General features: G+C 38.8%; 2 protein-coding genes across 3 annotated transcripts in view; both read right to left on the minus strand.

Annotated features, from left to right (window-relative positions):
* LOC110832605 (guanine nucleotide exchange factor for Rab-3A-like) overlaps positions 1 to 18,284 on the minus strand; it is a 42,239-nt gene extending 23,955 nt beyond the window's left edge. Inside the window, exon 1 of the mRNA XM_022069744.2 lies at positions 18,097 to 18,284. The gene's annotated coding sequence lies outside the window, so the exon portion shown is untranslated. The remainder of the gene's footprint in view (positions 1 to 18,096) is intronic.
* An 865-nt stretch (positions 18,285 to 19,149) lies between these two features.
* LOC110832612 (lipase 3) lies at positions 19,150 to 26,984 on the minus strand. Of its 2 annotated transcripts, none has more exons than XM_087347660.1 (9): positions 26,563 to 26,984; positions 25,034 to 25,177; positions 24,254 to 24,452; positions 23,426 to 23,540; positions 22,906 to 23,149; positions 22,017 to 22,175; positions 21,352 to 21,436; positions 20,353 to 20,513; positions 19,150 to 19,735 (listed from the first exon to the last, which is right to left on the minus strand). In XM_087347660.1, exons 1-9 carry the CDS (start codon positions 26,704 to 26,706, stop codon positions 19,571 to 19,573), a joined length of 1,416 nt encoding a protein of 471 aa, XP_087203786.1. In that variant the 5' UTR covers positions 26,707 to 26,984; the 3' UTR covers positions 19,150 to 19,570. The 2 variants fall into 2 exon arrangements, with proteins under 2 accessions (XP_087203786.1, XP_087203787.1); XM_087347661.1 differs by having other exon boundaries at positions 25,034 to 25,268; positions 26,563 to 26,616.
* Between the last annotated feature and the right edge of the window lie 424 nt (positions 26,985 to 27,408).

The raw sequence follows: 27,408 nt of genomic DNA on the forward strand, positions 1-27,408 counted from the left end.
CGGTCTGTTAGCTCATAATTCGCAAAGGCGTTCATTACCTCAATGACGTAGCTCCATACTTGCGAACTGCCATTTTGTAACCTGAGGAGGACATCTTGTCGTGAGTGGCACTGCCTTCCATATCGCATCCCGATGGTGATTATTTCATGTCTGTCTGTACAAGCGAATGGGTTTCTGAGTAACTGTGAACAAGTCTCTTCATGAAGCAGCGAAGGACCTTCTTGAAAATGGACAGTCCCTTCGTTACCCAAGTCCTTTCCCCGTCTTATTTGTACACGGAAGTTCTATTTCCGTGCCCAGAAGAACATGACACAGGTCACTCACTTAATCAAATGGACAAACTTTAATATTATCATCTGCAATGATATCTCGCAAGTAATCTCGTGTGTGTATGCAAGCTTCCAGCACTTTTTGTTTGCATACAAAACGTATCCTTCTCCACACTTTGGAATGAAGACATTCCTATCATAATGTACATATTATTGCATGAATGATTGCCTTCAGCATATCATGTATTGACACTAGGGCTGTCTTAAGAGTAGTGGCACTTCTCACGGGCTGGCTGCACCCTTCTGCTGTTTATTTAGATCGCCAGTCTGGCGTCTACTTTGCGGATGCTTTAGCGTCTGAGATTAGTTCTCAACATTTGTCGCCTCTCGCTGTATGACGAAAGTAGTCCACAGAACGGTATCAGTAAACCCGCATAACATCAGGGCAATGCATGAGGATAATTCAGACGACCGAAAGCTAACAATTAACCTTTGATAACCTTCAGTTCTAAACATTTTTGTATTGGACACAGGGCGTCTGAGAGTCAGCAAAGTGCCCGAACACTGAACGGGCTGATTCTTAAGTTATTTAACGACACCGTTTTAAATTCATAAATAGATCATGATTGGCGAGTAGGGGGATATGAGGTTGTGGCTGATTTCAAGCCAATATCCCCTGGGACTGAGGAAAACCAGCCAAGTACACATTCGCGGTAGGAAGTAACCCGGGCTAGATTCGACCTCTCTAGTTCTGGTCTAGAATGCTACCGTCAAATTAACCCGTTCATTGTTTTTAACTGAACGTAACGGTTTATCGCAGGAAAGATGCAACAGAAGACATTTTCTGTCACAGTGAAGTTAGCCATGCTTATATTTATGCAATTTAATCATTAATTTATATAAATACGTGTTTATGAACAACAACCAAAGTCCAGTTTAACACGAGTGAATTCCGTGATGTAATTAACATGACCTTCTACTCTCGTCTTTCTTGCTATCGGAACAAACGTTTGTTTGTTTCGCAAATCATGCTCTACAGCCATTTATAAGCATCGCTGTGGTGATCGGCTTCACGAGCCATAAAGTTTACGAGCTACATGCAGCCTAGTACAGTTGAAAAATCTCACAAAACGTTTCAGTTTTCATAACCTGGATATGAGAGTTTAATGCATCGTTCAAATATAATAGGACTTGTACTGTTTAAATGTTACTGGTTCTTCTATGTCTTTAGGCTTCGGTTAATCAATCAACTCCATAGGGCAGAGCCATCTTGAGAAGTTAACCCTTTGAAGCCTTAGGTCGTCTGAATTATATTTAAGAATTCAGTCCGTACCGCGAAGAAAACACTACACCTCACCATTACGAAAATCAGCTGGTTAACCAGACGACCTACGGCTTCAAAGGGTTAACCAGCTGATTTTCGTAATGGTGAGGTGTAGTGTTTTCTTCGCGGTACGGACTGAATTCTTAAATATAATTCAGACGACCTAAGGCTTCAAAGGGTTAAGACACTGAGCACAACAAGAAATTGCCGGTCTTTCGTAGAATGTGAAGTTTAATTCCAGTGCTTACAAAGTACTGCCTGCAGACACTACCCCCAGTAAAATTAATCCATTCCACATCTTGGTCTCTCACCCGAGGGGAATATCAGTGTATCAGAACAAGATATTATTGGTCTTAAAATAGCACTCAATGTGGTTATTTACATGTGATTTATTTAACGGCGTTGTCAATAGCTCAGACTCTTCGGATGTAGTGTCGATTTATATCGATATAGACCTACTTTGGTTATATTCTCTTTCTATGCAAGAAAAAATGAACTGAGGAAACTCACGAAAATCTTTGGGCGGTGGATATTTGGGCCGAGATGAGAAATGTTACATGAAATGAAAGATGTTGAAATACCAAGTCGTAGAATGTCGCAAGAAGTATGAATACGTCCATTATTTTTCTCTGGATGTGTGTGTGTGGATGTCCCCGAAGGGTCGTCGAAAGTCACTCCGCGTCGGCCGTTGCAATTTATTACGGCTGACTAAATTATCAACCAATTTTCTCGCCACGGTCTAGATGCTGCTTGGTAGTAAGTTTCGCCACGAACAAGTGCTACACTTGAACTGTAATTTGCCATACTCAGCATCATAACGCTTTGATTGCCAATTTCACCGTTATCTGCCACATTACTCCCTATTGTATCAATTTAAGACTCAAGTGGTAACAACCCTGAACCACTTTTTCACTCTCTCCCTCTCTCTCTCTCTGCCCAAGATGGTCGCCATACAAAAGCCACCACACGCATGCCACAGAGATGTCTCCCACATCTTTAACTATATCTTATTTGTACGTGAATTATACTAGAACATAATAGCACAACTAACTAAAATGAAATTACAACAGAAACGTCATTAAATTACACCAACTCTATTCATGACAGTAATTGTGAATAATGAATACTGTCATGATTTTACTCTCTGTTCCAAGAGAAGTTTCTTCTCTGAATATCAATGTTGATTGACCTCCTCTTCTGAAGCGCCTGTAGACTTGTAGGGAAATACCAGCGTTTCGGAGGAACATCCTCCATCTTCAGGTGTGAAGACAGAGGAAAACATTGTCTCCATCTACCAACACTAGATTCCTTAATTCACTAAGTGCCAATGCTGACGTACATGACGGTTCAGTCTTTAAATGTCTTCATTTTATTCGCTGAATTTGTGTATTCATATTTTTGGGACGCTCTGTATAAACCACATCCGCCTTATCTTCCATTTTCTCCCACGTCAAAAAAAAGAATGAGAATTATTAACCTTAATTCAGAAACGCATCTTAAAACAATAAGACAATTCACGAAGCTTATTACTGAAGGAGAATTATGCATTCCCTCCCTCCATAATGTGTTTGATCTCTGTGACCTCAGTAATAACCTCGTGACCTCCTTATCCTTGGCTCGCATCCTACAAGCTGCATTGCTATATGGATCATCATAACCGGAGACGTGGGACAACTCTGAGGCGACACAGAAACTGTGTGGATCGAGTCCAAAGAATTTGGAAAACCGCGAAACTTTACGATCATAACGCTGACTATGCATATCTATTCTACGTATCACAAAATTTTATTTTAACGCTTAGACGTCGAGGACTGTCTATAAAGTCCCTTCTGCTTTAAGAATCGACAACTCTGCATTTTGTATTCATTTCATATGATTCTCTGTGAAAACAGCGATAATTTCCTTACTATTATTATTATTATTATTTAGTGTTCTGTCTGAGGACAGGTCCATATGAACAGGATCCTTCCATCCTTTTCTCGGACTGGGACCTGTTCATATACGTTCTTGGCAGATGATCCAGAAGTGGTTTGCCATTGCCTTCTTCTGTGTGTGAATGGAGTAATTGTTGGGATGCCACGGAGGAAAACTCCGTGTTGCCTAGACCACGGCCTTGCCCAACACAAGTTATAAATTCGGGCACCTCCGGGAATCGAACCCGAGACCCCAGGATTACAAGGCCAGCGTTCTAATCGCTAGACCACGATAATTTCCTTAAACTGCATCAACTACTGCGGTTGGGATCGAAATTCGTATATTTCTGATAGGTCTAACCAAGCTAGGATACTGACTGAAGACGAGGGTACTTGTGAAACGTCAAATATATCCAATACCCCTCAGATAACGTAGGTCTGGCTGATCGATATGTATCTATAAAATGCCTGGTTACCACATGAAATATTTCCGACTTACGATACATGACGAACCACTGTCTGCAGCCATAAAGCAACTTGTACGATGTGACGATAAAAATGTGTCAGAGAAATTGGCGTAAGACACACTCTGCGTAAAATGTCTTTCATTTCGTTGTCTTGTCCTTAAATATGTAGCGAAGAGACCAGATTTGAGATCTACATGTCCTAAGTTGATATAATTAAAATTGGTCTTTACAAGATATGACACTGTCAGCTTGTCAGTGGATTTAGATAACTGCACCGAAATGAAGACGATATGCACCTTTGAGTTAATGTTTCACGCACGGCATACGGCATTCTTTACTCGTTACAATTTCCATAAACCCCAGTGGAAAAAAAAAACCACGTGGTATAAAGCCATATCAAGAACATTATCATTCTGTGAACTGTCTCGGTTTAGAATAAATATCTCCCCAATTTCGCATTAGAAAATACTTGATATAGAAAGTAGTACTTCGAGATTTATGATTAAAGGCGGATTTCTATAGTGAAGTAAGACTTGAAATACAATCAATCGACCGTCTAATTTCACACCCAACAACGCGAAATTTCCAAATAGATTAACTTCTGCTTCTCTTTGTACTTACAAAATCTGGATCAAGTCGTAGAAACCAGACCAATATGTTGAATGTGTTCGGTCTGATTGGGAAATAGTAACAAAGACGTCTCTCACCGCGTGCAGTGATGAAAGTGTTCTCTCTTAATGGTATAAACTCTTTCTCTTACCTTAATCAGAAAGGAATAACATCACATTTGCACACTTTGGCTATGAGATTTATGTGTTGATGGGTCCCGATTAATCAATTGATTCTTTAATTGTCGATTATTTTGTTCGATCAACTGGGAGAGACGGAACCAATCACGAGGCCCCTTTTCCAAAAAAAAAAAATATATCGTTTACTCTCCACACGCCGTTATCGAAAGATTTTTTCTCAGATAACCGTGAACTAAAAACGCAAATTACGTCAAACAATAGAAGGACAAAAGGCGATTCCATCACAGGTGTGAGGCCCTGGGCCATCGCCTACTTCAAATACGTAAAACTACAAACACGCCTAATTGAGAAACACAGCCACGAGTTTAATTACATGCTGTATTTTATGGTTTACTTTTGAGCCAGCCCCCCCCCCTCCCTCTGCCCCTTGCTGTTCCAGCTGTTCAGTCAGCTGTAAGACAGCATCAAAGGTCGATCACTGTACAGTGGGAGTACAAGGCCAGACCGTCAGACCACGCCCTCACCAGGTAAGGACCGACGACAGATCTGCGTACTTTTATTGGCTTTCTGAGTTGTTTAGAAAAATAAAAGATAAACCAGGCTGTTAAAAGTCTGACGGACTGGGGGAGGGGGGAGGGGGGGGCTTCCGAGGTGGAAATAACATTACGATATTACACGTTCAACCGTTCACTAAAGGCCTTTTGTCTTCCCATATGAAAACATGTATTTAAAATACGAGGTTTATAATGGGTGCAAAACTCGGTCTTCCATGAGATCCATGACCGCGGAAGAGAATAACTGGATACTGAGATTATTGGAGTTAAGAAGTAACAGAAGCCTGGGTAACGTTGCATGGACCATTCGCCAAACATTACTAAGGTTGTTGTTTAATTTTAACCGTCTAATCACAATAAAATATTTTATTAAATATTAAAATATTATTACTACAATTAACATTTAATATTTAAAATATTTAAAATATATTAAAATGATGCTCTTTCTATCGAAATGTTCGATTTACAATTGTAAATCGAACATTTGTAAATTGTAAATCGAACATTTGTAAATCGAACATTTCGATAGAAAGAGCATCATTTTAATATATTTTAAATATTTTAAATATTAAATGTTAATTGTAGTAATAATATTTTAATATTTAATAAAATATTTTATTGTGATTAGACGGTTAAAATTAAACAATTATAATTCATCACAATATGACGCAACATTATCATCTCATTACTAAGGTGATGAAATTAAGGAATTGGGCGGGACATGTAGCATGGGAAAGATGAGAAATGCATTCAAAATGTTATAGTTGGAAAGAATGGGGGCGGAGGGGGGGGGGGCAGCAGACCACTGAGAATAAATATGCAAAAATATGGTAGGATAGTATTTAGCTGAATCTTGCTGAATTACATGTGACGATGGATAGGGACCACTGACGAGCTCTTGTGAACATGGAAATTGAATAAGTGGCGTGACCAGCTGAGCTAGCATGTAAAACAAATAATACATTCGAAAATTATGTGTCGTTTCTTGTCTTTGGTTTCGTGGGGGGGGGGGGGGGGGGTTGAATTTGCTGACACGAGCTTTTTAAACTTTGAGTTAACGTTTCGTGACTCGGTACTCGGACATGCTGGGCGACTTTGTCCACTGAACTTGAAAGAAAATATTGTTCTGTTGCCTGTGAGACTGGGGGACAAACAGGTTCTTCTACTTCGTCATCCAAACACTGTCACCACGTGAGACCCGCGAAAATAATGTAAACACGGGCTCGGTTTATCGATCGATTTATCGTTGACTCCCAGAATAATTACGTTTTGCAAGCGTGACCTTTGAAAACTGTCTATAGATGGAGTACCCGTTGAACAAGTGATCGCACACACGTATCTAACCCAATGAGCGCATTCCGCCTTGTGTAATGGTCGGGGACCCTACGCCGTCGGTGTGCAGAGAAAGTTTAATGGCGTTTGGTAGTAGCGAAGGACGTCGACCCCAAGTCAAGCCCACCGCTTGGCTGCCAGGACAACAGGGTGAACCAGAGATCGGTGTTCCGAGCAGCTTTTTACATTTCCTACTATTTCTTTAATCCTTTGAAGAACTAAATCAATCTAAACCAGGGTCGTACAACTTTCTTCCTTCCCTCAGGACAAGAATAGCTTCTCCGTTGGACCCAAGGGCCAAGAAACCACTCCAGGTACTAATTTTAAAATCTACTACCGAATTTTCGTTATATTTAACAGTACTTATTCAGAAGTGACTAATTAATTTTGAGTTACGTACAATTTTGAATTTTCCCCTGCAACAGCTTGTATCTGACGTAATATTTACCTCGAAAACTTACATTTTATGGAACGGTTTTAAAACCAATAACATATGTGGCACTTGTATATAAAGCAGCAGACGAGATAATCATGATTTTTTTTCAAACTCTTAGGGGTAAGAAAGAGACTACTGACCAGTGATAAAGTGAGAAATAACTTCGTGGGCCTGGTTACAAGTGGTCTCAGACCGCATGTGGCCTACTGTCAGCCAACTGTACTACGCTGATGTAAATAATATTTAAAAATTCAGTTCCTACCTCAAAGTAAACATAAAACGTCTCCAACAGAAAGATCAAATGATTAGTGCTGTCCAAAAATATAATCGCTCTTTGTTCAGATAATTATAAAAAAAAATCAATAAATACGCTCTGTGAGGAAACATGAAGTGATATTTAGTGGTAAGGAAGATGTGTCTGAAGTGATTGAAAGACTGTGATTTAAAAATGCATTGACGCCAATCAAAATTCGCCAACCTCCAGGTCATGAAAGTTGTCTTTGTGTCGAAAATCACGCCACGAAAGCGTCTGTGGGAGTGACGGTAAAGCTCCACTCATTCTTAACCTAAGGACTAGAACTTTAAGCCTACTTCACGTTCCGGCAATGTTATCACTGTGACCACCGGATACCAAAATGGATGAGCTAGGCTGGTCTGGCGATTATGGGAAAAGATTCACTGCCCCTACCAAGAATCTCTCCGCTGTCCCAGTCCATAACCCGTCACGAACGGACCAAGATTTTAAGTTCCCCGTTACTATATACCGTAAAATGCATCAGACAGACACAATTAAGGAGTGTAGAACCATGGAGGTACAGCTTCACGCATTGGCAGTCTAGCAATAGATCCAGGTTTGTGATCAGCACAAACTACGGTCCTCTTAACCCTTAAGAAAGAACCTAGCGGTTGATTTGGCCCAGAAGTGGACTAGGCGTGGTGGTTAAAATGAAACGTCGTGCCTGTTATCAGATTATTTGACGTAAACGTCCACAGTGGGATCGTACCCTGGGTTTAGAAACGTATTTCGGTGGCAGACTTAGTGCACTGAGTATCATTGTTCATTAACAGATAATTGTCCTCTGTAATATTCCTGTCAACACACAAAAGTAGAATTACGATGACATAAGCAATATTTATGTATGGCTGTTTATGATATGAAAACAAAAAGGTCGTGGCCTGTCAAGTCAGCATGACGGTGGTTCATTTAACGACGAAGTCAGTCAGACTATACAAGCCCAGTATTCCTGCATTTGCTGGAGGGATTCGGGAATACGAACGAGACGCCTCTGAAAGGATACACGGTCTCCGCGTGGATATTTGGACCCCCGAATACGAAGTGCTAACCACCTGACTGCGAGGTACGGCCCTTGTAGGTTCAAAGAACAAAACACAGAAACAAATTTCGGACTTCCCTGTGCTTCTGTTCTTTGTGTCACGCTTTATGAACAAATAGGTCGGCAAAAAAGCTCCCTACTTCGAAGCCAGAGACGGAAATATGCTGACGCAAATGGCATTAATAATGCAGAACATTTCCAGTAAGAGGTGTTTTTAAAACTTGTGAGTTGGCTCATTTACAGGCATTAAAATTTTGTGTGGATTTCAGACAAACGTCTGGTAGAAAACGTGACATTTCAGTTATCATGACAACAACATGAATTCTGGTAGAATCTGATGGACATTTCAGATGTCCTTACAGCCTCCGTCGTCAGGGCCCCGAAACGTCGGTCAATTAGCGCCAGACTTCATGGCAGAAGATCCAAAAATACGGCCGTCTTCCAGAGAAAAATTTCACGACAGTGCCTTCGTTAATTTTGATTCTAATTATTTTCATCGCACCTTGGGCTAGCCGGTGTACCACACTTCGTGATGCACATCCTGGTTTCTACTCACGTGTGGCGACCGACTGCTGCGCTTTGTAACACATTACGACACACGCATGCCACAACAAAACTCTCCTTTCGTAAGTCCACCCCTCCCAATCACAGGCGAACATTACCAGACGCATTCCAGCACTGTTTTGTTCAGGCATTCAACACAATGGCTTTGGCAGTCCCTTGGCTGCAGCTGCAGCTTTCGAGCAACCACGGTTCTCTTGAAACCCAGTGGTAACTATATACCACCTGCAAACGACGTACTACTTAAACATTCACAATTTTTCTATTTTTTCCCACAGATTTTTCGTGTCTCTCACTGTCTAAACGTCGATTATTTCCTTAAACACCATTAACCAACTGATATTTGTAATGGTTAAATGTTTTCTTTGCGGTACGGACTATAGTTTAGATATTACTTATATGAGCTTCAGCGTTGGTTTCGCGGTGAGTAGCGGAAAAGACGTTCAAAGGGGGTAGATGCTCTTTTTTTCAAAATGAAACGAAGTTGGGGCTGATATATGTGGCGGAACACTGACGAAGATAACAGCAGAAGAAGGAAAATTGGATCTTGGGATGATTATGTGTTGCGGGTAGGGTATAGACAGCGTTCTGCAGGGGCCGCGCAGCTGTTATTACACAACCATTGACCTTGTTGTACGAATCTCTGGGACACTGCGCACGCAGAAGATCCGGTTTGCCACGAGATAAGCGACAGTTTCCTCCAAATGACTCCTGACAAGATACAGAGACCCTCGTACATCCTCTGATGTCGTAATCTAAAGCATATACACAACAGATGAGGAGGATACTGTCTGCAAGTTTATTTTACGAAGCTGTATCCACTGTAATAGACATTTATCAAGTCGGATGAGAGAGTTTCAGGAATTAGAAAGGATTTGGGAGGAGTCTCGTGGTTTACTTCAAGACACCAATTCGGAAGGGGACTGAAGGTGTCTGAGAACGGGATTCTGAAAATATTTAGACCACTGACGGCGGAGGGATGAGGCTACAGAAATGTGCATTTCTTGTGTTCTTCGCCAAATACAATTTCCTAAAAGATTTTCGATTGGAAAACCTGAAGGGAAGCCCTGGGCGTAGATGGGCGCATAATATTCAAATAGACAAGGGTGATTGGTGGTACCATACTCCTACGAAAGAAACCATCCACCCACCCATCCTTTCAAACACTGGTGCTCGCGCAGTTACGAGTGCACTGGTCTCAATGCCTCGCGTTTAAACCCCGCAAGAGTGGACCGGTTTGCTGTTGTCCGACACAGGAAGTTCTCCTTGACCTTCGGGGCGCTTCACGCTCCGTGAAGTGCAGGGGGAAAAGTGCCATCAAACCCGTTTCTCGCTCAGCTTCATTTCCTTCGGCCGATCCCTAACAAGTGACCTGTATAATTGATACTGCAAAATCTGCTGATAACATTCAGGTAGATAGTAAAGTAGCCCGAGGTTGTGTACACGGAATTATAAGGGCCACTTAAAAAGTTTTGCCACATACTTATTTTTCCAGCAAAAAATTATATGAAACTACTGAAATTTACAAGTTTTTAGTTCTGTTTTCTTTGTGTTTGTAACTAAGGCGGGCAAGTAACTGTAAACCACATTTAAACTGTTTGCTGAGATAAACTTTCTGAGTGTGTACTTGACTTATCCTCACCTTGGTGTATAAATGAAACGAAAAAAATGTCTGTCGTAAAACTCTGCCATGTTATTTCTCATGACCCCCCCTCCCCCCCCCAATGCAAATTGGGGGTCGCTAAGTGTCCTGAGTGTTAACGACACAAGTTGAACGCTGATCTAGCAGGGCGTCGAAATATTTTGATACCACAATGCCAATGTGTGATGGCCGTATGCTTTTTTTATTCTTGGATTAGGGAACAGACGATCGAGACCTATTTCAGTATACTACCCCAAAACTCACCAGAGGACACTGATAAAGCGATCAAACACAGCAGGCAGGCGAGAAAGGATGAAAATATTAATCATTCAGAAAACTAAACGATCCAATGTTGTTCTGTTACTTTCGTCATGCAGTTGTCATATTTTCGTCCCCGCGTCATTATTTTTATCCCAAATCCCTTATATGCCACGTGGAAGTAGTCTTATTTTTACAGTTCTATTATGTACATAATAAGATACTGTTTATGTCAGCGTATGTGATGATACTACAATATACCGACTGAAATATTTTAATAGGTCCAATGCATAAAATGTTTAGGATGCTGAATAATATTGGGAAAAAGTGAGTACAATTATCATATCAACCCTTTGGAGCCAAAGCTCGTTAAATATCTTTTTAATAATTCAGACCGTACCGCAAAGAAAACACTACACTTCACCATTACAGAGATCAACTTATTTAACGCTGTTTAAAGGAAATAATCGCTATTTATAACGAGAATCATACGAAACACGCGTTATTGATTATTAATGTAACTGGGGCATATAATTTCTATTTGACTTTAAAGGGTTGAGGGAGAAGGAGAATCTGACCCCACCCCCTCCAACCCTGGTCCTAGGGTTCACTCGGGACAAAACTATTGACATGAGGTAGCTTTGTCTTTCTACTCGGTGAATTGTCAGTTTCTGGGGCTTCCTCTAAGCAGTAGACAGCTAGGTGAGATTTCAGTGGATTTTGCACCATGCACCGACGTTTCAGATGTGCTCACTCCAGGTAAAAGCCGGAATAACATTTTAAATTAGACCATGACCGCCTCCTCACATAACCTTTCCAGTTAATTATTCATCATTTGACACTACAGAACCCAAGCTAGATAAACCACAAGTAAGTTTCATTCTCATCCTATGTAAATCTCCAACCAACGTTTCCAACTCTGTATTGTCGTCTTCTATAAATGTTTCGAGTCAACAACAAGATCCATCTATGTCTTCGATTTCCAAATATCTTCTTTCCATCGCCACATTCAGACTGAAATGTTGATCCAGTCACCAAAAAAGAGTTTTGGGTTCCGAGACACAATAGGCCAGACATTTCTCGCGTGAAATTCACACCGCCTTTGCGTTATAACAGCTGACCTCGTTTCAATAGAAAATATCCTTAACTACTGAAGCAAACACAAAGTATTCAGCACAGACTAACAAACCGGTAACACGTGAAATAATTGTTTATCCTGCACGAGACTTCGCGGTCAAATATTTTCGGCGCCGTTGCCCGAGGCCTAGATAGGCCTTCCACGAATCTCCTTCCCGTTGGAGTACGCAAATCAGAGCCCGCGACAAGGTCCAAGGTCCAATCACATTCAAAATCTTTTTAATAGCATTCCCGGCGGTGCCCGAATTTATAACTTGTGTTGGGCAAGGCCGTGGTCTAGGCAACACGGAGTTTTCCTCCGGGGGCTTCCCCGGTTTCTCCGTGGCATCCCATTCACACACAGAAGAAGGCAATCCACTTCTGGATCATCTGCCAAGAACGTATATGAACAGGTCCCAGTCCGAGAAAAGGATGGAAGGATCCTGTTCATATGGACCTGTCGTCAGACAGAACACTAAATAAATAAAATAAATTCCTGAAGAAGTTATTCTCTTACACTCAGCCCTACAATTGACGAGTATTGGTAGGGGTGGATTATGAAGGGGGCATCGTGGCCTATTTAAAAAGTACTATCCTAGCATTCGCGTGAAAACAAAGACGATAATACGAAGGCCTAGGAATAACCGGTAGTGCAGATTCAACAAGTCACGTGCCTGATACTAGGTGATCCTATTGGTTATAACATAACCGTGTGTAGATAATGAACATTTTACGGGATAATGGACAATGTAATAACATGGGAGGAAGTTTTCTTTCCTGTTGCGTAAGTCCATTTAGAGAAGTCATTCTAACAGAAGACAACAGATTCATCCTTGAAACGTAGCACAAGAGAACTGAGGTATTTCTTCCAAATAATCATTATTCGACGTTGTGAAATCCTATGTAGCGGTAATCTGTATGTCACGTTCCATAAATAAAACTGGGGCACCGAAGTATGTGAGAATTTTGTGCTTATAAAGTGCTACGAAATGTAACCAGGGGCAGTGCTGCCAAAACTCACACGCTCATTTAAAAATTTACCTCCTCAAACGAGTTTTGAACTCGAAACCACAATTCTGGTGTTAACTACCCCAACGCTTTTGATATTGATTATGCTTAACATAATTACACCCTTTGATGTAATCTAGTGGGTTGTACTCAGTGGTAAAGCGTTGGACCATCATACGAAGCATTCGTGGATCGATTCCCGGTTTCGTCCATGCTAGGACGTCACAGACTATTCAAAGGTTTTTAACTATAATGAGTATGTAAATATAGAAAAGGTGTCAGAGTTACGAGAAATCGGGTTTCTGTTTCATAAACGCAAAGTTATGTAACATGGAGGCAGGAATTTGATCTTACGGAAATTACTTTCTGAAATTGCCAATTTGCTCCAGGAAATGTGATTTTGTTGGATCGTTATAGACACGTACAGGTTGTGTAGAAACTTCCATTACCTCCTCTAGTTTTATGCCTCAGAGTCTTGAGTTCTGTCTGGACCTACTTTTACGATTGAAGAACGAGAAGTAACGAGTTCGCAGGCTCACGAATGACGAAACACAGAGAAGACAACACCTGAAATTTGTGCCACGTTCTTGCAAAGTTCTTTTAAGGACGTTCCTCTTATCTGTATTGTGTAGAACACAGTTTCGTGCTTTCATGGTTGCTTGTTCGCTTATTTTAAAATAAGCTCAGTCTTCGTCTCCAACGGCGTGTTCTGGAGGGAAGGAGATTAGGCAGGAAGTGGATGAAATAAAGGAATGGTAAAACAAGGAAAGCGATTAAGATACGAAATAAATGGTTCTCCACTGAATTTTAATGGGCTTATTACATTAGATGACGATCTGACTCAGACGCTTGAAGTAGGTACTTATCAAACGGGACTTTCTATACGCCGTGTAGACACACTAATGTAATCGAAATTACACATAGTAAGGGTCGTAATTGATATTATGAGCGAGAGGGAGGGATAGTTATTGTGGAAAAGGGGCGGCGTATTACCACTTCCTGCCTGGGTGGGGTAGGGTGGACAGAACCTATTTTCAAAATGAAAGGGGTAGGAATGGTTTCACTTTACCAAGTCTGGAATGTCGAGAGTTGAAAAAATTACTTTCGAATGACGCCTTCAACAACAGGAAAAACACTCCAGTGGAATTCAGCCTGTGTCGGTGGGTCGCACAGTTCATGTGATGCCATCCCTGAATATGGAGGCAATATGCTCCTCCGAAACGTTGGTGTCTACCTTCAAATTTACACGCTAAAACCAAATCCTGCCATTGGACATGACCCATTTAAAATTATTATTTGTACGTCTGTTTCCCGATGCTGTTGTCGATTACGTAATTTTTTAGTCTTGTTTAAGTTGGAGTATTCTAGATAAAAAAATCCTGCTTTCAAAGATGAGAGCTTTAAATCCTCGGAGCAGTCTTCCTTGAAATGGTCTGGAATTAAGTTGCGGGCATGCATCCGGAGGAGTATAACCAGTGCAGTTGGTAAAGCATCTTCAGAAACCGCCTCCTTTAACCAACTTTAATATTATCCTCCCATTAGTTTCTTATTCTTTATAGTAGCTAGTTTCGAAAAGGAATAATCAAGGTGTGGGACTGACAGGTGGTCCACTATCAGCTGCACGAATTTTGTGTCCATCTGTACATTATCTCAGTCACATTTCAACTCTGACCTCTGCAACTGTTGTGGGCGGTGTCCACCGAACACGCGCTGTCCTTTTATAGAGTGTCCGGTGACTTTATATCAACACTTTGGGATCATATTTCTGGGGTCATTCGCAGTCAGAGATCTTCATATGAACATGAGTCCGATTCTCAACGGCGACGGAACGCGGAGAAATTCCCGATACGAGTTAAGCGTCACTCCATAAAACAATTAAATCAGTTTACCCATATTATGAGCAGATCCTGCAAATTTACATTTTAATAACATAATACAGAATCACTCGCCAAGAATGACTGGAAAACATGAAGGAGAACTTGAAAATAATTTATTGAAAAGTATAACAAATCAGCATATAATTATTAAAAGTCAAGTTCCTCTGGACTTATGCTATTCTGTCAACAATCATTTTAAGGCAAACAACTGAATTACTAGAGAAGAGAGAAAAACATTTTTAAAACTTACATTAACGTATTTTAGTTCACTAGATTTAAATTAGCTTCTCTGTTTTGTTCATAAGACCACTGATAATGTGACAGTGGATAAATTTCGAGTTCAAGACACATACTCCCTGCTGTCTAATAATGATTTACAAAAATGATCACCAACCAACCAGCACGTGGCTTTATACAGGAAGATATAAACTAAATACTGGTACTCGCTCGGTTAGTTAAGAATTAGTAACAGACCTGTCATCATAATTTAACATAGAATATGACCTTCAGCCTTGCTTATTTAAGATGGTTATTTCAATGGTAGATGACGTCATAATTTTTACGTGTCAGTTTCCCATTTCGCGAGTTCTGGAAGAGTGTTTGGGTAATTCCATTGGATGTAACATAGGTAAATACGTCACACTGCCAGCAATAAAACAACCAAAGGAAAATGACCGAAGCTATTTTAAAACTGAAATTATGCAAGCAGCTCTCGTAAAACCCATTGCCAAGTATTTCGCAGTAACTTTGTACAACAAAAACTTCAGCAGTAAATAGTCTGATTTTCTTCTCACGCCTTGAGCACAACGAGACATTTGTGTTACGAAGGACAGCTTTGTGCTAAACACAGCTGTGTTCAAGTTCTTAGATCATCTAAACCAGAGCATATAGCAACTTAACGATACAATGTATATTATATATTAAATCTTGTCCGTCTAATCACAATAATTCTTATTAAATATTAAAATATTACAATAATTAACATTTCAACATTTAAAATATTTAAAACATTTAAAATATCAAATGATGTTCTTTATCGAAATATTCGATTTACATTAGACCATCATTTTTCATGTTTCACGACATGTTTCAGTTCCTAAAAGAACCATCCTCAGGTGTATATAATTATATAAATGTTTTAAATATTTTAAATGTTGAAATGTTAATTATTGTAATATTTTAATATTTAATAAGAATTATTGTGATTAGACGGACAAGATTTAAATATATACTTATTATATCACAATATGACGCAACTTTACCATCTTAACAATACAAGCTGACTGAATCACCAACGTTCTAGACGTGCATTTGGGAAGTGTCCGTTTCAAATCTCGGCCGGAACATCGGATGACCGAGACTTTTCATGGTTTTCCTCGGCCTATCCAAGCATTACAATCGAATCCCTTCAAGTTTAAGGATCCTTCTTGGGTTGATCACCCTAATATTTGGTGAGGAGTAGCTACAAATTATGAAGTTCCTTGTTACATAATCGTATCCATCCGCCTCAAAGTTCAGTTCAATTATTATCCTTAGCGATTCTTTCTAAAACATCCTAAATGATAAGCCTACGCAGTGTTAGCATAATCAGCTGTTGGACATTTTCAGACATCCGCAATTCATCACACCTTTTTATACACACAAAAAAGACGAACGAGACTGTTGGAAAAGAACAATGAGTTGTGAAATAATTTTGTTCAGAGTTATCTCACGTTAGCAACGATTTCCTTTCAAGCTGATCTCACGTGCAGTATGACGTTTGTCAGCTGAACAATCATACTTCAAATCTATTGTTCGGAGAATTTCATGCCAAAACTAATTCTGAGGATGGATGTCACTTTGGTATTTGTACTTCTGGAAAATTGAGATGAGCCCCATAGCAATACGGGTGCTCAGTAGCGTTGGGGTGGGGTGGGGGGGCCTCGTTCTCTGACCTGAATCGTCTAATTTCGTGACTGTAGTGAAATACTTCAAAGGTTTAAACAACGAATAGGACGCTGTTACAAATATGGGAGAAAGCAACCAAATACTCTTCTTTATGGCAGCAATTACAGCGATATTTGCGTCAATGAAATGTTTAAAAAGCGCAATATTAACGTGCACATTCGACTCAAAAGTATTTCAGTCACAAAATGGCTAGTGGGCTGTTACTCGTAAAAGAAAAAGCTTAATAAAATACCATACACGCTGCTTTAGAATACATTCGTATTGATCTGCAGTTCGTGCTTTCATCCAAATGTTGGTCTTTAACCCTTTTGAAATACAGTGACAATGACTACACGAATCATCTGCGAAGTGAATTTTGTTCATACAGCATATTTATGGGTCTCGTATAGTCTGACTAAACTGCGAATATTTTACCTTTTTGAGAGAGAGAGTGTTTTCTTTGAGTTAGGGACTGCATTTTTAAATACTATTTAGACGAACTTCAACTTCGAAGTATTGATTAATTATTCGCGTTGAGGGGAGGAATGTGACATTAGCCCCTTGGTTAAGGCTTTATAAATGTACTATGTTTCTGGAGAAAGGAACTAAATAATTAATAGTAAGTTACAGGTACATCTTATATGCTGGTACTAGCAATAATTATTTCAGGGAAATAGATCTGATTTACATGAAGCGAAATCAAACATAGACAAATTAGTACGTACCTGTAAGTTTTCAGATTACTGGGATAAACTATACAGCCTGCGGTGTATTAAGTAATGAAGTATCTTTAAACGGCAAAGATCCAGTCCAGACATGCACACGGTTCATTTTTAGAACACTTGTCGCTGCTTTCTTCCTAAATAGTTGCTGTGTAAGTTCTTATTTCGACCTCAAGTTTCTCACAAATATCTGATCTTCAAAACTAATTAGGTTAAACGCTATATTTAACCTAGTCATTTGTCTTCCAACGTGAACACATTTGCATAACCCCGCCATTTTCGAATTACCACCACAGTGTACTCACAAGCACGTCCTGTCGATTCGATTTTATTTCTCGCCAACATTCAAGTAGCTGGTGTCATGACGAACTATTATATACGCTTCTTCGGTACATATTCTCTCACACTACATCTATAAGATTGTCACAAGAACTTAGCAACTGCTCTTAATTATGAAAACTTAGAGAGGCTAGTGAAATTAAAATTTATGTTCAGATATTTGACGTTCGCGTGTCATTTATTTCAGATATTACGGCATGGTCATTGTTCATAAGGGCTGCCAATTTATACGCAAAACTCATATGAAAGTATTTCATTAAACTACTTACGTGTAATGTCGTTACTCAGCAAAAGAGAGGAAACTTGGTGATGCGCTATACTGATTTAAATCCCATTGTCTATTCCAAGAAAATTTGTTTTCGTTACAACCTGGTATTTACACACACAGCAACACAACACTTGACAATGTGTAACGCGCCGCCTTTCCGCTCGCAGTCTGAACACACACTGAGCCAATTCTCCGCCCCCCCCCCTTTCTACTGCTAACCTCCCCTCTCGGCGACCTTCCATTTCACTCCCATTCCGAGCTCTCGGGCCAGAGATGTGTATTATACAGTAGCACTGTCCCTATGTCAAGACACCCTTTCTAAGATATAATTTATCAAACAGACATGAGCAAAAGATGTTTCATGTTGGTAGAAGCTGCACAACGTTACGAGATGCAAAACTTGACAACATAATTTGGGTTCGAGAAAGTTGACAGACGGGTGTGATGGGTCCCATTTACTTCCTTCATCTCAGACGCTTAAAGAGCACAGACAGTTTCCAAAAACGAATTTTTGCTTCATCTCCTGATAGGGAATTTAGCATGCATGGGGAGATAAGAAATGCATACAGAATTCTGGTTGGGAAGTCTGAAGGGAAGATACCACTCAGAACACATTGGTGTAGATGGGAGGATAATATCAAAATGGATCTTAAGGAAATGGTGTTGAAAGTGTGGATTGGATGCCAAGAAGCTTCCCATGGCTTTAGGCTTGAGGTGCAGAAGTATGGCCTACTAAAAGCAACATTAAACAATAAAACCACTCAGTATTTTTGGAGAACTTACTAAATAAATGAGAGTCATTATGTCCACTGTGCTCCAACACACACACTGACTGTTTGTATAAAAAAATGCACCTTAAACAAACACTTGAACAACAAACAAAGAAACTTGTTGTCCTTGGCACAGGTGAATAAAGCCTCAGCGCTTCAGCACTGATCAGAGTTAAACATGCCAGATATTCTTGCAGTCTATTTCTCAGAGACTTGAGAAGAAAAAAGAAACAGCTGACACTCAAAGGAGATTGTGGGAGATCAATATAATTCACTGCAAGACAGTCTTTGCATAATTTATTTTTCTTACTCAGTCTATGTAATTGATTACAGTCTAATATAGTGGGCATGTGGTACATGCAAGTCTTCGTAGACTTTAAAATTTAATGTCTTCAATATGAGTATCACATTTATATTATTTTTCTGGATAACTTTTCTCAGTCATCTCAACATATATGTTATTATTTGAAAAAAAATATGAGGGGTCCAAATGTTCTGTGCCATTTGCTCTTCTGTGCACTCATCAGCTTTGGTTTGCTACTTCTGAATCTCTGGTAAATCTTCTCAGTCTTATAATAATAATAATAATAATAAAAATAATAAAAAATAAGTACAGAAAGCAGGAAATTTTCATTCGCAGAAACACAGCATACTCTTCTACTGTCTAAACACCAAATATTTATTCTTTAATGTACTCATTGCTTTTCAAGTTAACCTGGACTCATGTTTCTTGAGAGCATTAATGACATTTTCATACACGAGCTTATAAGCATCTTTGGCCCACACAAAATCAATGTGGTTGAATTTTGAAAATGGGACTCTGGTTAGTTCCACTTTACTCTTTAGCTTTCTGGCTAGTTGTTTCACATCCTGTTAATAAAATAATTAATAATTAATAGATGTTATTACTGAACAAAGCTGCTTCAAATATAAAACTTACAGAGAATAAAATGACATGGACAGATATTCATGAACAGTGAGAACATAAAGATGTGGGAGGGGCTAGCCATGGGATATCAAGGTAGGCTACTTTCTTAGGAGTCCCTTGATGAAATTTATGGAAACATGCGACAGATGCATGAGTACATATATGCACTTTATACAGATAATTAAATTTTTCATCATCATACAATTTTAAGTGTCTGTACCTGTAGAGAAGTGTGTCTCAGTCTGCAGGCAACAAACCACATGCAGAGGTGAATTTAAAATGTATAAACCAGAAAGAAGAACACCTTTATATGTTAGAAAGAATGTGCAATATTATTTAAAAGTGGTTTTGGATGCTGATACATTGCCACATTTAAGGGCAGAAGTTTCTGTTTTCTTCTGGAAGTCAGAATAATTAAAAGCCGTTATTAATAGAATGTGCAAAGGATAAGTTATAGATGCACTGTTTTCTTTAAGGTACGAACTGAATTTTTAAATATTATTCAGATGAGCTTTGGCTTCAAAGTGATAATTAAGCACATGGTTCATTCGATACATACCACGGGAGATGCCAGCCAGTCGTTGTCAGCATAATGGAGATCAATAGGAACTGTAATCTTGGTCAGGTTATACTCTTGCCCAGACCCCACCCTGTCACAGTAATTGCCCTTAATGACATTTCTTCCGCTGCTGCATATATTGTCAAACTGCTGAAATTTACCTGGAAATTCAGGGAAAGTTAATTGTGATTTTCAAACTGTACAGTCACCACTTTGCTTAGTGCAAACTGTCTATATGTTAAGCAACACCAAGCATGGTTTTTAAAGTGGTAACATGCAGGATTTATGGAATGTGATCCCCTAATTGTGACATTATGTAACGATCCACAAGATTACAGAGTATTACAATCATGGGACACATTTTCACTGCCTTGAGAACCATAAAAATCTCGCATGGATTTTATATTTGAGAGGTAATTTGTTAGAGTCTCAAAACAGGTATTGCATTTGCTGATTGAAGTTTTTGTGGGCTTAATCCAGTCTCTCCAATGAATGATGGAATAGTACACTGAATTAAATAATTATATTAGGTCATGACAGTTTCCTCTCAACTCCTTTCCACGTCTCCATTTATAATCGTTCTCTCATCTCATTTGATGTTAAATAACCTTTGACGCTGATATAATAGTAAGAAAGTAATCATAGATGAAATGAGAAAAAATACAGGAATGTTAAAGTATAATTTGAGGTTTTCAGAACGGTGAATATGAAGACGGCTGTCTTCTGGGTTATTCCGCTGTGTAGTCTGGTAGAATTTGCTGGCATACAGAATTATTGTTGGGAAACCTTAGTTGGTACTAGGCTGATCTGTTTCTGGATAGGATTCAAAGACATACTTTCGTGAACAATATAATAAATTTTCCTTCTTAGGAAAAAAGCAGGGAATATTTTAAACCAGATGTGAGATTCACAAGAACGACTGCACTCTGCTAGATTCCTACTATGCCTAAAGTTCTCATCTTCACGACATGTATAGGGATTATCATCAGGATTACATACCACTCTTAATCTCTTCAGCATAGTGTACAACTGTTTTTGTGGAAGTCCCAGCAGGAGCGTGTCCTAGGATCTCGGGTAACAAAGTCTGAAAGACAGAAGAATAGGGACCATGGCTTTGTACACACCACAAAATATTATGAGGGTGTTTGAATCAAGGAGAATGAAATTGATTGGACACACAGCACACATTGAGGTGTGACATGCTTAAAAAATGTTATTCAAAACACCCAAAAGGAAAAGACCACTTGGGAGACTTGTGCATAGATGGGATAAAATTGTTAAAGTAGATCTTAAATAGGATGTGAGCGCATAAATTGGTTCAGGACAGGAATACAAGGTAGGATTTCTTGAATATGGTAATATACCTTCATCTTCCATAAAATGCAGGTAATTATTTGACCATCTAAGTGGCTGCCAACTTCACAAGAAGGGGTCTACGCTGTAGAGTTACTTACGTAACCAATATGTACTAACTATCTCTCTCTGGTAATGTGAGATGTACGTCTCTGTAGATATTTTGTAAGTTTTATGCATTTCTCAGAGTATTATTATTTAATCTTGGAAAGCTGCTTTTATAATTGCTAGGACTGGAAAGCCATTCCGATGGTTTTCATTGCTGACACAGGCTGCTGAACAGATTTATATGAAATATGAACAATACCTACCATATTGAATTGTTCTTTGTCAAAGCCAGCAATGACAAACATTGAATCTTCACATATCTTCTGCTCTGTTGTCATGAGTTCACACCCATACCTTGCTAGCCACTGAATTATCTTATTGTGAGGTAGGAATTCACCTTTTCCCAAGTAATAGGAGATAAACTGAAATTAAAGAAATGTTGCGAAGGTTTATTTTGACATAATAATGAAGAATTTTCTTAACAGGATACAAGCTAGCGTGAAAAACGTTTCAGGCAAAAACTGCAGAGTTTAAGAAGAAAGGTGTTTCAAAGATTCACCTTTTCCCACCAAATAACTGTATTTACTTTTTTGAGAAGTATACAATTATAGTTTAATATAAGTGTCAACAAACTTGTAAATATGTGCACAGCATGACACTTCTGTCATGTTTACCAGAATTTGACAATCGACCTTTGAAAATGGTGCCATTAATGCCAAGATGATCGTGATGGACACAAAACCTTAAAACACTCATTTGGAAAATACAAAATGGAGTTCATCTTATCAACTTTTAGTTTTTGTATCTGTTGAAAGAATGTTAAGACTAAACATAGCTACACTTGTCTTTCTGTTTATGTATAGACTTAACTGTTACTGGACCTAGTGTTCTGTTATTTCCATCTACTTATTCTGAGCGTGAACATCTACTGCACATGAAGTGACCCAAGGACCACAGTCCACGAGAAATTAATAATTGCTCAACTGGTCAAGAAATTCCCCACCTTTCTAGAATCAAAAGCCTACGATTTGTCCTTATCATGACCCAAATTAATCCAATCCATGCACAAGTATCCTGTTTCTTTAAGTACCATTGTAATACCACTACTCCTGAATTATATTTTATTTACTGATCTGGTTCCACGTGGCTCACCTCAAAGTCCTTCAAAAATGGCACTAAGATCCTTATTGGACTCTTCACGTGTCCCACGAAGGCCACAGGTGCCAGGCTGACCATAAATTGCACTTTGTCATTGTATTCGGGTCTCATGGATGCCATTACGTAGAACATGGTAGTGCCCATAGAATGGCCAATATAGAAGAGTTTCTTGTGTCCAGTGACATTAAGAATCCAGTCAATTTCTGCAGGAAGATCATGGACACCCATCTCATGAAAACTACACCAAAAAATTAAACAAAACAAAAACACATATGCGGATATTATCTCCTTTGTCTGAGTTACCTTTGAGAGATTTGAGGTTCTCGGCGTCAAAGACGTCAATGTTTGTCTTCCGAGCTGTAATGTGGACTTGTAGACCAATGTTTCGAAAGATGGAGGCTGTATGATCTTCCAAAACATTAGTATCTACCTGCAAGTCCACGTAGCACTACAAAGCAAAAGACCAACACTGACACCTTCACCTCCATGAAAACAGCCTGTTGGTTAGACCTACCTGAAATCCCAGAACTTAGGGTCATCAATGTTCAGCGAAACATGACCCCTTGAGTATGTGTTCCCTCTGGCATTGCCCAACCAGACGTCATAGCCGATGTCAGCAAGAATGTAGGCTGAGGAACAAGGAAATATCGTAGGCCATTAGAAGGTAGAAACTTAAAATACTTGTAACGACACGTACTGGCATTTTGTTGGGCATTTCTTGTGCGATTCAAAATTATTTTGGCTAGGATGTCAACTGAAACACTTCCATTCACCAGATGCTAGATGACAGATTACAAAGAAGTGTTATTAACTACAAACCTCAAGGAAAGTGGGATTTAGAATGTGGACGTAACTAACTCAGGGTAGTTATCCATGGCAGACTCTTATGAGCCTAGTTAATGAACATTCAGGTTCCATAAAAGATGGGAATTTCTTGACTGGTTAAGTGATCAGCAGCTTCTCAAGAGGACTTTGTTGTATGGAAATAATATGACAACCAAAGATGCATAGCCAACAAAATATCAGTCAAAAACCCAGAACAGAATACATCACTTTGAAGACCTACGCATATACAGGAGAACGATATTAAAATGGACCTTAAACAGTGTGGGAAGGTGTGAACTGGTTTAATATTGCTTAGGAAATAACTGGTGGCAGACTCATGAGTAGGATCTTTTGACTACCTGAGCAACTATTAGCTTCTCAAGTAGGACCCTGCTCCATGAAATTATTTAAAAATACCAAGACAGGAATACAAATAATGAAGTTCCTAGTTTAGTAATCTTCTCTGTACTCTGTCACCTAAGGTAATATTTAAATGTTATCTGATGTTGACACTTACGTAAGCTTTTATTAGGGCCAGTGAATACCCAAGTTGCAGAGGTACTCAGAAGACCATGTTGAATAAACACAGGTATTCTTGAGGAGTTGTACTTAGATGTCCTGCCATGTGGAATACGGTGCAATGTCAGCAGGTAACCATCACTTGTCTCAACAGTGTGAGACTCTGATGGGTAACCATATTTGCGGATCAGCTGTGGCTGCACAGATACAGTGAAATCACATTTAAATAGGATATCATCTCATACATACACAATCACAACAGTGCTGTCAGTGGATCAGACTTTCTAGTGTTAAATGATATGATGGTTAATGAATTGGACAGAATATTCCCATTATGAGACATGGAGATGATGTCAGTAGCAGTATTGAGAAAAGATTAAAAAATAGGCTGTTTTTGCTCTTATATAAAGTGATCATTAAAACTGTCGATTTACATAAAGGCTGAAATGGACAGAAAATATTTAATACAATTTTTCAATATGATAGTTTCAGAAATATATCTGTCCATTTTCGAGTTCTTTCACATGTACGGGCAGACAGATGAACGAAGCAATTTTAATAGGCGCTCTGCAGGGTTGCGTATTGAATGTACGTATGCACATAGCATCACGATCCGTCCATTTTGCAACACTACATTAGACTTACAAATGGAAAGGGGGGGGGGGGTTGTCATGGTGATGGTAACTGTTGGTTGGTGTCTGAGATATGTGTAAGTGGGTTCCTATTCCAATACATCTTTCTCCTGATATTAAATCTTAGACGAGCTTCTTGTACTCACCGTTGTCAGATCCACATCGGTGTTGTAACTTGACTCCACTTTGTGTTCCTTCATAGAGACAGTCCCTAGGAACGTGAGGATGGTGAAGGCGATGCGTTTCATGGCGCTTCTGGTCTCAAACGTTGTCTCCCACGAAGTGACTCTCTTTCAACAAGTTAAGTTATCACTGTCACGAGACTGAACTTAGCTTTCAGAAGTTATCACAGTCCGCTGCCGCAAATAGAATCTGATGAAACTGAAGTGTGGATGTAAGTGTGAGACTGAATATTAGAAAGGGTTATGTAGTATTCAAATATGACGACAGGTGTGTGTGTGTATCAAATGCATAAAATTGGGTTATGTAGAAACTATTGTTGCATGTAAGCTGGATTTGTGAACGCGGTAATGAACTTACTGTTTCAGTAAAAGGCGGGAAATTTTTTGACTAGCTTCTCGATAATGACTGCTGCGTGGAATTAGTTACTTTGAAAATAACGCTACACGCAGACCAGATTAGGCCATTTGAAGCCGAACCTCATCTAAATCATATTAAAAAAAATTATTCTTTGACAAAGATCATCTTTGCTTACATCGCCACAAAAACCTTAAATCCTGCTAAAAAAATGCTGCGTTATCGACGCAAGAGTAGTTGCACAAATAATGAGTGTTAAAAGTAGGTCGCAACTGATATTTCCCAAATGGGAAATATTATTATAAGAAATAACAGGTTCAACACCATAATATTTTAATCTAGTGAAAACCACGTGATCACTGAAAAAAATAACAAAACATAACAAAGAACAATTTCGAGTTTGATATGACTGCACCTGAGGCAGTGATATAATAGACTCATAGCGTTTTATGGCAAGCAAGTCATGATTCATTCGCTGTTTGAATCACCACTGTATGTCACTCCTATTTTTAATATTTTCTGATGTGAACTTTGAACTGTGTGGTTATAAAATAGTGTAATTGCGTCATATTGTGAATATTATATCAATTATTTATTTTAATCCGTCTGATCACAACATAATTTTATTTAAAATTTCTTATAATTAAGATAATAAAATATCATTCATGTTCCTTATCGATTGATCGATTTACATTTCGGAACATTTACACAACATGTTTCAGTTTTTATAAAACCATCATCAGGTGTAAAATATATCTAAGAGCTTAAAACTCAATTATGATTTCTGTAGTTTTTTGGTGATGTTTCATTAAATTTGTTTTTCCATATTTGGGCGAAGGTGTTGTTATAATACATTGCATAAAAATATCTAATAATTTTAAAATATTATAAAATAGATATAAACCTGAAGATGAGGTCTTATCCATCGAAACATGTCGTAAAAAAGCGCTAAATAATGTAAAATCGTATTTACGATAACAAGCGCCAAAATATAATATTTTATACTACATAATGTTTTAATATTATATAATTTTAACAACATCATTTAATTATAACGTTTGTGTATAGACTGTGAAAATAATTATATATATAAATTATAGTTAGAAAATATCAATATAAAAATAAATATAAAACATACCAAAGATGTAGGAGAGAGTGTCCCGATATGTCCAGAAGTACTAGTGTCTTCGAATAGGTGTGGGTCAATACTGACTGTGATTGCTTGCGGAAGGAGTAAGTGAAAGGTGGCTGTCGGGGTTGGGGTTAATGATCTGTAGAGCATTGAAGATGGGGTTTTAAGGTGTATGTTGTTATCATTTAGACAAATGTTTTGTTTAAATGTTTGTTGTATTTAATATTTTTCTATTGTATCTCTATGTCTTTTGTTTGGTACTATTTTTAATATGTCCATTGTTTCTGTTATTGTATTGTATGCGTGTCCGGTATTCAAAATATGTTTGGTTATGTTGCGTATGGTTTGCTTGTCATCTTCGCTGCCAAGAATTCAATACGGTGTTGCTTGATAATTGTATTGACAGATGGCAGTAGATTACTCACACTGATGTGCCATCTCAGGGTAGAAGGCGGAATTTTATCATGTTGGTCACGCTCAGAGTAGGATTTGAGGTTCTAACGGCGGCAAGTATGAAGATGGTTGGCTGCCTCCAACATCAAGGCGATGATCGCCCAGAAGCGTATTGATGTTTGGGAAAGACTTTTGGCCTCGAGGCAACAATGTTGTAACGTTTTAGATGGATTATAAGTGGCTTAAATATAGTAGATACTATACGGCCATTATGAAAACACATCTTAAAACGGGCCTGTAATCTTATCGCCGACCTGATGTGGTAGATCTGCTCTCACGTGAAGAAACGGGAATAAGTTAGTTTTAATGCAGATACATTATCAATTTCTGGGCAACAAATGGATGCTGTTAGATTTAGGGCAGTGACAGTGTGAAACAGGAAATAGCGTAGAAATTTTT

This window comes from Zootermopsis nevadensis, unplaced genomic scaffold (assembly GCF_977971745.1).
Source record: "Zootermopsis nevadensis isolate Lab colony 2312 unplaced genomic scaffold, Znev_1.0 Znev_ptg000012l, whole genome shotgun sequence".
In the NCBI taxonomy this organism is placed as follows: domain Eukaryota; kingdom Metazoa; phylum Arthropoda; class Insecta; order Blattodea; family Termopsidae; genus Zootermopsis; species Zootermopsis nevadensis.

Coding starts and splice junctions, on each gene's coding strand:
- LOC110832612 (XM_087347660.1), bottom strand. CDS start 26,706: ATGCTCTACAGATCATTAACCCCAACCCCGACAGCCACCTTTCACTTA. Junction 25,178..26,562: donor CACTCTCTCCTACATCTTTG/GTATGTTTTATA, acceptor ACTTGTTGAAAG/AGAGTCACTTCGTGGGAGAC. Junction 23,541..24,253: donor TGGCCCTAATAAAAGCTTAC/GTAAGTGTCAAC, acceptor CTTGTTCCTCAG/CCTACATTCTTGCTGACATC.